Source organism: Mastigoproctus giganteus, chromosome 14 (assembly GCF_048544385.1).
Source record: "Mastigoproctus giganteus isolate SK-2022 chromosome 14, ASM4854438v1, whole genome shotgun sequence".
Lineage (NCBI taxonomy): Eukaryota > Metazoa > Arthropoda > Arachnida > Uropygi > Thelyphonidae > Mastigoproctus > Mastigoproctus giganteus.
Genome location: NC_143588.1, coordinates 27,950,654 through 27,963,895, shown reverse-complemented (window position 1 = coordinate 27,963,895; position 13,242 = coordinate 27,950,654). Strand labels below are relative to the sequence as shown.

The following is a 13,242-nucleotide window of genomic DNA, read 5'->3' as shown; positions in this document are numbered from 1 at the left end:
AAAAACCAAATAAACAAACAATCCTCTCTACGCATCTGAAATTTGGCCATCTGCTCCTGCTTCCCACCTCAAAAAAAAAAAAAAAAAAAAGTACCTCAGTCTAGAATATTGGTTGCTCAGATGGATAAACAGGGTGGGGGGTCACCACCATGTAAAAGGGTGGGTTACCCTTTTACAAGATCCAGATCCATCCTCCAAGCTAATTTAGGGACCACTCCCTGGAGACTTCTCATCACAACAAGAAATGCACTCACACTAGCACGGCTTATCACAGGCCGAATTGATGCCCCATCTGTATCCTCTCTGGCCCAAAGAAGACAAGAGGTGAACACCGTGACTCCTGCCACCCTCTGTGGTTTACACTTACAAAAATTGATTTCCTTAGGGGCATGTTTCCAGCCAACTGCCTCCAAATCTACAATAAATTGGGCATCAACCCTGATAAGTTTCTGTGAGCTCTACAGAAAGGAATACCTCAAGAACTGCTACCAACTCTTGAGCTTGTGACGATCACCGACACCTGGTCTTTTTGCCTGCTGAAATTTTTTTTTTTAATTCTGATGTTTATTGCTATAAATTTTTTTATTTCCGGCATATGCAAGTTCAATTCTTGTAAATATCTTGGGTCAAGCACGCATGTACTCTTGTATATTGTACATGTGGTTCCTCGCGCCTCAGTACGTAAATCTCACACCCTCCTGGCACTGCCATCCCGGGGTGACCCAGAGTTTCTTGTGGTTAATAAACGGATTATAAAAATAATAATAACTTTTCTCAATCCTGTTCAGTAGCATACTCTGATTACTGTCATTAACCATCCTGCCAACCTTTATATTACCTGATATACCTTCATCAATATCATTGATAAATAAAGAAAACAACAATGGGACAAACACTGAACCCTAGGGGGGGGGGAGCTCCACTAATAACATTAGTCCAGAAGACCACTCTCTGTCTTCTTCCACAAAATCATCCCTTTATCCATAGAAGCAACTTGCCATTAATACCATACTGCTCCAATTTGTATAGCAGTATTTCATTTTCAACAGTACCAAAAGCTTTCCTGAAATCCAAGTATATGATATAAAAATTATTTTTGTATCCAGTTCCTTTGTGATCACATCGTAGTATCTAACCAAATTGGTTAAACAAGATTTCACCTTAACACTTGTGTCTGAATTATAATTGCAGCCTTGTCTAGATGACCCTGCATTACTTGTTTTACTGACTATTATTTACCCTGGAACAGAAGTTAAACTACCAGGTGTGCAATTATTTGTGCAACCCTTTTGATCCCCCTTTGTGAATTGGACTACATCCTTGGATTCCTAGCTTGAATCCAAGGGTGCTCCTATATTTATGGCTAAAGGTTTGTTTACTTCCTTCACTGCTCCCCGTAATATGATTGGATAAATTCCATCCAAACTACATGCTTTTTTATGTTTAAATTGAACAGTTTCCTCTTCCACTTACCTTTCAGTTATCACAAAATCAATCAGCGACCTGTTAGAGTTAGAGAATTCCTTGTTTTTTTTTTTTTTTTTTTTTGTTTTTTATTATGTGAACCCCAAACACGAGAGGTATTAGAACCTATAATGCTTAGTACCATGCTTGGGTCGGAGGATGAGAAGACGAAAGAAGATATTTGTTGACACTGGACTTGAACTTCTGTAGACTGTAATTTTCAGGAAATATGTATGAATGAAGGTTGTTCCAGAAGACGGCAGTTGAATGAATAAACGAGGAAGATGAAAAGTTGGTTCTGTGGGTTTGAAATTGGACAGTAAATGGATGTTGGCTGGTGGCGGCATGTGTTCGGACTGTTTTGAAAGAGAGAGCGGGAATTATAGAAGCCAATTCAGAAGAACAGTGCCCATGGAAGAATCTGTAGAAGAGGCATGCAGCAGAAACAGTATGTCTATGAGAAAGCGAGTGGAGAGACTCTGTTAGAGATGAATCATTAATAACCTAACTGCCTTCTTCTGAATGGAATCAAGAAGCCTGAGAGAGGTTTTGGGGCCACCACCCCAGATGTGGGAACAATATTCCATGGCAGGGCGAATTTGTGATTTATACAGAGTGAGCAGCTCTTTGGAAGAAAAGTAACACCGAGAGTGAAAGAGAAAAACCAAGTTTTTTAGATGCAGAGGAAGCAATATTTGTAATGTGCTTGTGCCAAGAGAGATTAGAAGTCAGGGTAATCCCCAAAAGAGATATATCATTTTGCCTAGAAATCGGAGTGTCACTAAAGATAAGAATAGGAGCAGAAGAATCCTTTTTGCGAGATATAAGACAAGACTGAGTTATAGATGGGTTGAAATCAACTAAGTTGTCATTGCCCCACTGGAGAATTACCTGAAGATCGGCATTTAAGGAATTGGTAGCAGATTTTCGAGAAGTTGAAGCTGATTGAGCAGGACAAGGTTTCTCAAAATGGAAAGTGGAATGCAATGTGCTATCATCGGCAAAACTATGCCTAGGATTTCCAGTCAATGGAAGAAGGTCATTAATATACAAGAGGAAAAGAGTGGGGGTAAGAACTGAACCATGGGGGACATCGGTATTAGTGGAGAAGTTAGAAGATAGAGCGCCATCTACCATCACCCTCAGTGAGCAATCAGAGAGAAAACTGGATAACCAATTACTAAAAAAACAGTTGGCAAACCATAAGATGGAAGCTTGTTTAGAAGACCTTTAGGCCAAACACGATCAAAAGCCTTTGAGATGTCAAGAGCAACTACTTGTGTTTCACCGAACTTTTCCATTGAATTAGTCCATAAATGGGTAACATAAGCCTGAATATCACCAGTGGATCGACACTGACGGAATCCATACTGGTGATCGTTGATCAGGCAGAAGGTTTCTAGGTAGTTTAAGAGTTGGCGGTTAATTGATTTCTCCATTACTTTAGAAAGAGTAGAAGTAATTGCAATGGGACGATAATTGGATGGGAGGGATTTGTCACCGTTTTTAGGAACTGGCTGGATATGAGCAAATTTCCAAGCAGAAGGAAAAACACCTTTGGAATAAGAAAGTGAAAAAAGGCGGCAAAGAATAGGGGTAAGTTCAGGAGCACAGGTTTTGAGAACAAGTGGAGAAATACCATCAGGAGCTGGAGCTTTCTTAGCATCAAGATTCATCAAAATCCTTCTGATATCCTTTTGACGGAAGACCACAGGAGACACTGAATGGAGTGTGTTGGGAATGGTGGGAGGTGTTTTACCAAGATCATTAATACATGAGCTGGAAGAAAAATGGGATGCTAGCAGGTCAGCTTTATCCTTGGCTGAAGTGACAACAGAACCATCTGGTTTGGACAGAGGTGGGAGCAGAGATGGGCAAAAGTTGCGGCCAATAGTTTTGGCAAGAGACCAGAATGCTCGGCTACCATTAGGGCAAGAAGCAAGTTTTCTACTCTTAGCCTGTTCAAACTTTAGTTTGGACTGATTAATAACTGCTTTACAATTGTTGCAAACTTTGGTGTAGGCAGAATTTGAAATTGAAGAATTAGAAACAAGCCAATTACGATATGCAACATTCTTCTCTTAAACAGCCTTAGAACATTTATTGGAAAACCAAGGTTTAGATAAAGGACGAGATTTTAAAGTGGAGTGTGGGATAAAGGATTCCATTCCTGCAAGAATAATTTTTCTGACACGATCTGTGCAAACGTTGACATCAGAAGTTTTGAAACAGTAACCCGACCATGGAAAAGAAGTCTCGCAGGTCATCCCATTTTGCATTCTTGTAATGCCAAACAACACGAGGTTGGGAATAGCCATGAGATAAAAGTTCCATTGGAGAAGAGACAATCACCAAGTTGTGATCTGAAGTGCCTAAAGGACCTCTCACTTCGACCGTGTACTTAGAAGGGTTGTTTGTGAGAAAAAGATCAAGCGTATTGGCTGCATGACTAGGATTGTCCGGTATTCTTGTAGGTAAATGAACAATCTGTGCTAGGTCATTAGTAATTCCAAAAGCCTCAGCATCTCGACTTGCTGGGTCGGTGTGACTAGAAAATGGAAGCCAGTGGGAGTTGTGAACATTAAAATTACCAAGGAAAATTACCTCACTGTTAGGAAAGTTGGACTGGAGAAAGTCAAGTTGCAAAGAGAGGAAGTCAAAGAGCTCAAAGTGATTAGTGGAGTTGGGAGAACGGTAGAGACAACAGATGAATTTTACACAGTGAGGTAGAGAGATTTTAAGCCAGAGAAGATCAAAGAGAGAAGATTCCATTGCCAAGTCTCTGACAGGGAATATCAGAACGGACATATGCACAAGTACCACCTTTGAGGCGAAAGGAATCATACAGCGAATAGTTTGGGCATCTGAGATGCGCAGTAGTTGAATCAACCGATAACTGAGATTCTGTCAGAAAAAGTACATGGGGTTTGGCAGACTGCAAGTGGAAATGGACATCGTTGAGATTAGAATTGAGACCACGTATATTTGTGAAATGAATTAGGAAGTGCTTGGGAGGTTTAGATCTTTTTGCAGATAAGCTTGCTCTATTAGTTTGACAATTCATGGTGTATTCAATAGTAAGAAAAAGTGGGTGGGGCATGCTGTATGAAGTAATGAAATTTTTGGATATGGCATACACGTGGTAAGAATATACCCAGATCCTTGACATAACGTGGCCTCGACAATGCTCCCCACATGCACACTACTTGGACTCCCTCCAGTCACTATCTGGCAGAGTAGAGGTCGCAAGATTATACACTACCTGATCCAGAAGCCTCCTAGAGAGTTACCAATAGGTTCGGTCTGGTGTACTAACTAACGGCCGGCCTGCAATCACCGTTTTAGAGCTGTACCCTCGAAATGTAAGGAATATTGGATCTCGCCACGACATTAATCATAACCTCAAAAGTCATCAATCATACTGCATGCTGCAAGAGATAGGGAAGCCTTGACCGGAACTTAGCTCTAGAGACTAAACATGGGTTCCACCACTTCAAGCCTCCAATAAGCAAAGTGGTGGTATTTCACCGGTTGATGAGAGTCATCTACCACCTAGTACTGCCTGGTAACATAGAGGGGTGGTGTTCCTCCATGTGGTGTGGCAGCCACACCTCGACCCCTGCTTATGTGTGAATTAAGATTCAAAATACCTATTCAGCCTATCAGCAATATCAATAGTTAAACCATCAAGCAGATCAATGTGATTGCTTCCTTCCGTTGTTAATATAAGTAAAAACGTCTTCACTGATTTTTGCATTCTTTGCCAGAGATGTAATCTGCCTTCGCTTGCCTAACTTCCTTTGTGATTTGATTGCAGGCCAGTTAATATCTACCATAGGCTTCTGTATAAACTGAATGGAATCATAGAGGAAATAATTATGGGCCACTGAAATAGTGGTAGCTGAGGCAGTTGACAATTGAGATTCTGTCAGAAAAAATAAGTGGAGCTTGGACGACTGTAAGTGGAAATGGACACTGCTGAGACTAGAATCGATACCATGTATACTTGTGTAACTTATGATATATACTATACTAATTATACTATTTTATAAAACCTAAGTTTTTATACTAATTATACTTTTTATATTGAATTATACTAAGTTTTGAGAAAGTTTCATAATGCTGTTAGAGAAGAAATGCATTAATTGTTAATTGCAGGGATCTGGAGATAATGAAATTTGGTATAAACAGTCTTTGAAAGGATAGAATGTGTACATTTTCAGAATTTTTTTTCATCAAATGTTCATGTAATTATTCACATAGTATGAAGCATGATAGAATTATCCAAGCAAAACAATTTTTTTTCCCTTTATTATCATGTTGTAGATGGTCAAACTTACCTGATTCTGGAAGAAGAAGTTTGCAAGGTAAGGCCATAGGAGTAAGCGAATGCTGGTAAACAAGTGCTGAGAGGCTTCCTGTAAAAATAAATCCCCTTTAAATATGTCTATTAACATAAATATACTTGTTTCATTGTAATAAATATACTTGTTACAAGCCCCATCCAATAGGGCTCAAATTATGCTATTTTAAGTGTTGGCTTGTGCTGTACTATAATGCAAATATTGTTCCCAACACATGCCTTTTTTTTCACTTTTGTTTCACTCTAGGAGCATACCTGCAAACCAACACATCAAGGATAGGGAGGGGTTTACCACCTGCGAGGTAAACCAAATGAAAGGGGGTAGGTAACCCATCAAGAAAATTTAGAACTTCATCTACTTTCTTCAATATAATGTCAAATGTATCGTCAACATAAAATTTCCAGGCAACATGGGGGGGGGAGCAAAACAGACCCTTTAAAATCCTAGACTTCAGCCCTTCCATGAATCTCCTTGTACATAATACCTTGGTATAACATAGTCGTGCCAGAGAGACATTATTCAACACTACTGCAAATATCCTCCTTATTGAAAAAATTCTTTTCCTTAATCCCTCTATGAGACCATATGCACACTCTTCACACCATGCTCAATGGGGATGCATGTAAAGAGGGATACCTCATCAAAAGACACCATTGCCTCACAGTCTTCAATTACTTGAGAGTTTACAAAATTGATATCTTTACTGTCCATAATGGTAAAGCTGGATCACCCTACAATAGGGGATATCAGTTTGGCCAAGAATCTGGACAGTGCATGTGCTTGGCTGTCCACAAGTCTCACAATGGGCCTAAGAGGAATCCCTGACTTATGAACTTTCAGTAGGCCATAAAATCTAGGCAACTGGCAATATATGGCATGCAATGTCCAATACATATCCTAGAAATCTTGCTGCCATTCAGCCAACCCTGAAGTATTTTACTAACACAATGTTCTAATACCACCAAGGGATTTTGGTGGTCACCTTATAAACTGCCTATTGTTTAACAGTGCCAAAGCTTTGTGATGGTAATTTACTCTATTGAGGTTCACAATCAACTTCCCTTTGTCTGAAGGTAAAACAACAGTGCTATCTTCCTGTCTCAACTCCCTAAGTGAGTTCCTCTGGATTACGGTAAGATTAGGAGCTGCACATACCTGGCTCAAGACCACAAAGTTCTAGTGCATACTTCATTAGCTATGGTGTCTAGTAGTCTTCTTGCACTATTTCAACACCCATAGCTATTTCTGCTATCAGAGGGTTTCGAGAAACCAATGCAAACTTTGTACCTAAATTCAACACACTCCCTAGTTTTTTAGTTAATCACTTGTTACTCAAATTGCAAACAGAATTTTCATTTCCAACATTGTTTTGCTCACCAGCGACCTCCTCCACTAAGCTTGCAAACTTATTAAACCTTATTAAAGCTTCTGTCTATAAACATCTGAAATCCAGGTTGTTTTGGCTAGTTACCTAAATTATGATGCAGCTTACCCTTGCGTCTCCTGACATAATTCAGACTACCATGTAATTTTACAATCCAGGTGTCCAACACTTTGTTCTGGTACAACTTCACAGCACAACATAGACAACCTTAAAAGGGCAACTTAACATGAAATTCGGGGAATAGATCCAAATGCTTTGCACCAAATCTCAGATACTGTCTGAGATTTTTTACATTAAAGTTTTATACATACAATATTCTGTGTTAAATTTTATTTTATTTTAATAAAGTCTTTGTCATATATACAGATTTATTGCAGTTATTATGAGTCATAATTTTCCCAACCTCCAAGGCCTATTTGAAGAGTTAACTTTGATACTCTGTCTTTTTTTTTTTTTTTTTGTTAGTTGTTGGTGCATCGGCTTCTGTGGCCATAATGCACCTTCCAAAGTTTTTGCATTTTACACTGATCCAGGTCGGCAATACTCTGTCATTTGAAGGCAGTAACCCATTACTTAACCACCTCACTAGTACTCCTCTAAATAAGTGGTGTTCAACCTTTTCCCATACGGGGGGCTGTATTCAAAGTTAGATATGTTTCGCGGGCCACACAGAGTAATTAGAGAAAAAATTGTGTCACATTTTCTACATCTTGTTACTCGTAAAAGGAAGTTTCTATTTTCATATTACTGTTTTTTTTTCTTTTCAAGCTATATATAAAAAAATGCAAATTCCCAGCACTTTTATGTGCAACAAATCTATGTCAGTGATTTATTTTTTAGATTTTATTAAAATTATAAAAATATGAATTAATTTTTTTTTTTTTTTTTTTACTACTTTACTTTTGTTTCTGTTTGAAATATTTCACTTCTGTTTAAAAAAAAAAATACTTTACTTTTGCTTTTAAATGCTCATTTTAGAAAATTTACAGTCTGAAAAGGATCACTGCTTTTCAATATTAAGGTGAATAAATAAATATAATGATAAACCTAAAATTGAAATATTCGAAAATTTTATTAAGTACAATACACAATAACATTTACTGCATAAAACTTAACATTTAAAGAGATGACTGAGGCTGGATATTTTTAAATAATTGTTCAAAATTTGGTTGCAAAATTTGTGATGCCAATCTCAATACATAATGAAGATTATGTTCTGATGGTATTTCTCGATGGAGCTCCAAGTCCTAATGGTATTTCTCTACTTGTTCTCAAAACCTGTGCTCCTGAACTTACTCCTGTTCTATGCCACCTTTATTCACTTTCTTATTCCAAAGGTGATTTTCCTTCTGCTTGGAAATTTGCTCATATCCAGCCAGTTCCTAAAAAGGGTGACAAATCCCTCCCATCCAATTACTTCTACTCTTTCTAAAGTAATGGAGAAATCACTTAACTGTCAACTCTTGAACTATCTAGAAACCTTCTGTCTGATCAACAATCGCCAGTATGGATTCCGTCAGTGTCGATCCACAGGTGATATTCTTACCTGTGTTACCAATTTATGGACAAAATTCAATGGAAAAGCTCAGTGAAACACAAGCAGTTGCTCTTGACATCTCGAGGGCTTTCGATCGTGTTTGGCATAAAGATCTTCTAAACAAGCTTCCATCTTATGGTATGCCAACTGTTCTTTGTAATTGGTTATCACAGTTTTCTTTCTGACCACTCACGGTGGGCGATGGTAGATGGCTCTCTGTCTTCTAACTTCACTACTAATGCTGGTGTCCCCCAAGGTTCAGTTCTTTTCCTCTTGTATATTAATGACCTTCTTTCATTGATTGGAAATCCTATCCATAGTTTTGCTGATGATAGCACATTGCATTCCACGTTCCAGTTTGAGAAACCTTGCCCTGCTCAATCAGCTTCAACTTCTTGAATATCAGCTGCCAATTCCTTAAATGCCAATCTCCAGGTAGTTCTCCAGTGGAGCAAAGACAACTTAGTTGAATTCAATCCTTCTAAAACTCAGTTCTGTCTTATATCTCGCAAAAGGATTCTTCTTCTCCTATGCTTATCTTTGGTGACACTTCGATTTCTAGGCAAGATGATATATCTCTTTTGGGGATTACCCTGACTTCTAATCCCTCTTGGCACAAGTACATTACAAATATTGCTTCCTCTGCATCTAAAAAACTTGTTTTTCTTTTGCTCTCGGCATTACTTTGCTTCCAAAACAGCTGTTCACTCTGTACAAATCGCAAGTCTGCCCTACCATGGAATATTGTTCCCACATCTGGGGCAGTGCCCCCAAAACCTTACTTCATATGTATTTCCTGAAAATTACAGTATATTGTACAGACGTTGAAGTCTAATGTCAACAAATATTTTCTTTCATATTTCTCAACCTCCAACCCACGCACGATACTATAGGTTCTAATATCTCTTGTGTTTGGGGTTTTCATTAGACAAAAAAAAAAAAAAATGCTCATCTGTTATTCTATTTCTTTTTAAAAATTTATTTGATCTTACAAGAGGTGCCTCCATGGCCAGATGGGCAGGAGCAGTAGAGCATGGCACACACTTCTTGATTAGACTGGGGTTCAAGCCCGTGACCACCAAATACTGAGGATGCGGAAGGTCAGGGAATGACCAGCGCATATCCCCAGCCCGAATAAAGGGTGAGGGTTGGCATCAGGAAGGGCATCCAGCCGTAAAAAAAAATTTCATGCCAAAAACAATAAAAACGCTGACCCTATATATATATAATGGGAAAAGGCAAGGACAAAAAAAAAATTGATTTTACGAGCGAAAAAAAATCTGCTTGCAAACATACGTTGATCCAAACAAAGTAGCCAATTTTCATAGCATTTTCTTTTATTAGCGGAAAATCTTCAGATGGGAAAGCCTTGTAGAATTCAAATTGTTTATTTTTGCAGTCTATATACTTATTTTTTAATCATATTTTGGCTTGAAGATCAGTAATTTCAAGTTGCAATCTAGGATTGAAGTTTTCAGCAGAAAGTTGTACATGGACAATATGGTAATAATGTAGAATCCTGGCAAAATGAGTGGAGACACCCAGATAGTATGGAATATATGCCAGTAGCAATGCATGAATCATCATGTCTAGAATGGAAACCAATTTGTTACAATGAATTTGTATTCTCATCCAGAACATGAGGAGTATATAGTCGCATTTGGACAAATCAGCCTGAATTCTAGCAAACATAGCCTCTCTGTAGGTAATGTTGTTAGTATGTTCTTCCAAGTTGTTCTTCATTGTTCTTCCAAGCTAGGAAGAACAGTGCTCACACTGTACTATACAAGTGCCCAAGAGCATGAGCTGATTTATAATTAGTAAACTGACCCCAAGCACATAGGCTTCCTATGCACCGAGGTAACTAATTGGTCACCTGGCATGCAGCACACCAGGATACCTAAAAATGGCAGGGCATTGTCTGCCTCCATTTCCATAGTAAAAGAAATGTACACTGACAGACAATGGGGTATTGGAGTAGCAGCACCTCAGATCCCTGGGGAATAACCACAAATACATGTCCACATGTATGTGCCTAATGGAAACAGGTAAATCTGCAAATATTCTTCAAGCAGCTCCATACAGATATTTTCAATAAGCGCACTAACTGGGGCACCCATAACAGTCCCCTGGATCGGTTTATACAAAGCTCTATTAAAGTCAGTGCCACTGAGTTTATTACATTGGGAAAATTAGAATAGTACTCAGTGGCAGTGAGTTTTATTACGACAATTTACATTAGTTTATATTTTGACTACTCCAATACGTCAATTCTCTGTTGACATACAATTCTTTTACTAGGGAAATGGAGACGGACAATTCTTTTTGCATGCTGAATTGTACTTAAGGTAAAAAAACACTGACTTCTTTTTTAAGACATTTGAAGAAGAGGAAACATGACTTCATAATAGATAGCAAGATAATATTTTGTTGGATTTATTCAAAAAGAGCAAACCATGTTAAAAAACTTTCTACTTGAATTAACATGTAAGCACAGCTGCCCACAAGAGTGAGAAAGAGAATAAAGGCAAAATTCAATCTCTATTAACTCAAATTAACTCTTATAAATGTCCAATTTATAAGAGTTAATACTGTCCAATTCAGCTTTGCATTCATTCTTGGAGAAATACTGTTAATCCAATTTCTGATGAATCCATCCTGCATTTGTAAAATCTTTTACAAACCCATAATAAGCATAATAAGCAATTTCCTTTTCCAACTCAACAGTTTGGAGATAACTTCAGCATCCTGCACAATTGCTGGCAATGGCTTTGCTATTATAGAATCTTACATAAGTCAGCATTGCCTACTATGTTTACCATCATGTAGTGACCGATGTAAAATTTTTAACTATTTTAAAAGTATAAAAAAAAAATTTTTAATTAAAAAAAATAATAATAATCTAGCATCTTAATTGGGATTGATCTCTATAAAGTGAAAGACTTTGAATACTGGTTTTACTGCATTTAGATTTAAATCACTTTTTAAGCCAAAGTATTTGATTTGTAAACATGAAATCAATCAGTTTCTAAACACTGAAATAATAAAAACACATAACCAACTTCAACACGCCAGCAGAATAAAAAGAAATTAGCTTTGATACTGGCAATGATATGTTTTCTAAAGGTTGGGGAAGATTCACAATTTTATCATGAAATAGAGAAACAGATGATTTCTTTATGATGATGATCTAAATTATGACTAATTAATCTTAAACAAGTGTAAAATGTGTTCTGCAAAAACAACTTTAACGTAAATTATTTGGTTATCCCTTAGGTAACTAAATTTTATTCAGAAAGCAATATTTGTAAAAGAATAAGAGAAGTTTACCTCTGGTTTGATTCATACTATCAGAAAGCAATATACCTCTGATGGAATATCTCACTATTTTTTTTTTTTGTTTTCCAAAAATTATTATTTTGAGGACTTCATAAAGAACATATGCACATTACAATTATATATAAGATAACACAAAAATTACTCAAAGTTCATACCAAATATGGGTTCATTAGGACAACCCTTCAGTCTAACTCCTTTTGAAGTGGGCTCAATAAGGAAATGGCGAACAAGTTCATTAGAGATATCCCCTAAATTGAGAAAATAAAAATGCAACCAGATGAATAGACATATTAATGCTCATTCAGAAATTATTATTTAGTGATGAGTGAAACAATGATAAAATTATTTCAGTGATTTTAAATTAGAAAGTCCTATTAATCAAGCTGTATATGTCATCCTCCTGGGGCAGGGATAGTGAATATATTTGAGACTTGTGCCATAAATGCTAAAAGCTCATTCAGGTATAATTTTGTATGGCTCTCCTGTGATTTTTTTTTTTTTTTTAATCAAAACATTAATTTAAAGCTAATCTGATTATACTTAAAATTTTAAGTTAGTAAGATAATAAGTGTTCTACATACTCAATATAGTACGTAGAACACTTCCATATGATACCCTCCAGAAATTAAAATGGAAAAAACGAAAAAAATCGACAACTTACCGGTACATTAGAGTAAAATATAAATAATTAAATAATCAATTTAACACAATTCAAATCAATTTAAAATAATTAAAACTCAATTAAAAATCAAATTAATGCAATTAAAAGAATCTAACGAAAATATTCAAAACGATTTTCCTTCCTGAAGCTGACAACACTTTTCAACCATAAGTTGTGATCACAGGAATGAAAATTCCTGTGATCACGACATACGGTTGAAAAGCGTTGGCCTAAGTATGAAGGGTTTATTTGAGAAGTCTGGTAACATGTTACTTTTAAACATTAGACCCATTCGGAGTCAATACACTTTTGCTGCAATGCATTGGTACAGGCTGCAAAAAAAGTTTTCTCTTTGGCCTTCAGGAATGCAGCCAATGGTATCATTGTTGGTGGGAAAATCTATGTCAGCCAAGTATTGTTTCAAATTAGGAAATAGGTGAAATTCCAATGGTGCTAGATTTGGTGAATATGGGAAATGATCCAAGATTTCAAA

General features: G+C 37.0%; 1 protein-coding gene across 1 annotated transcript in view; it reads right to left on the bottom strand.

Moving 5' to 3' along the window:
* The window catches only part of LOC150075034 (tensin-3-like), a 40,572-nt gene extending 28,235 nt beyond the window's left edge, over positions 1 to 12,337 (bottom strand). Inside the window, exons 1-2 of the mRNA XM_090389055.1 lie at positions 12,244 to 12,337; positions 5,805 to 5,882 (exon numbers count right to left, since the gene is read on the bottom strand). Coding sequence (XP_090245181.1) covers positions 5,805 to 5,841 — 37 coding nt within the window. The 5' untranslated portion in view covers positions 5,842 to 5,882; positions 12,244 to 12,337. The remainder of the gene's footprint in view (positions 1 to 5,804; positions 5,883 to 12,243) is intronic.
* Positions 12,338 to 13,242: the final 905 nt, after the last annotated feature.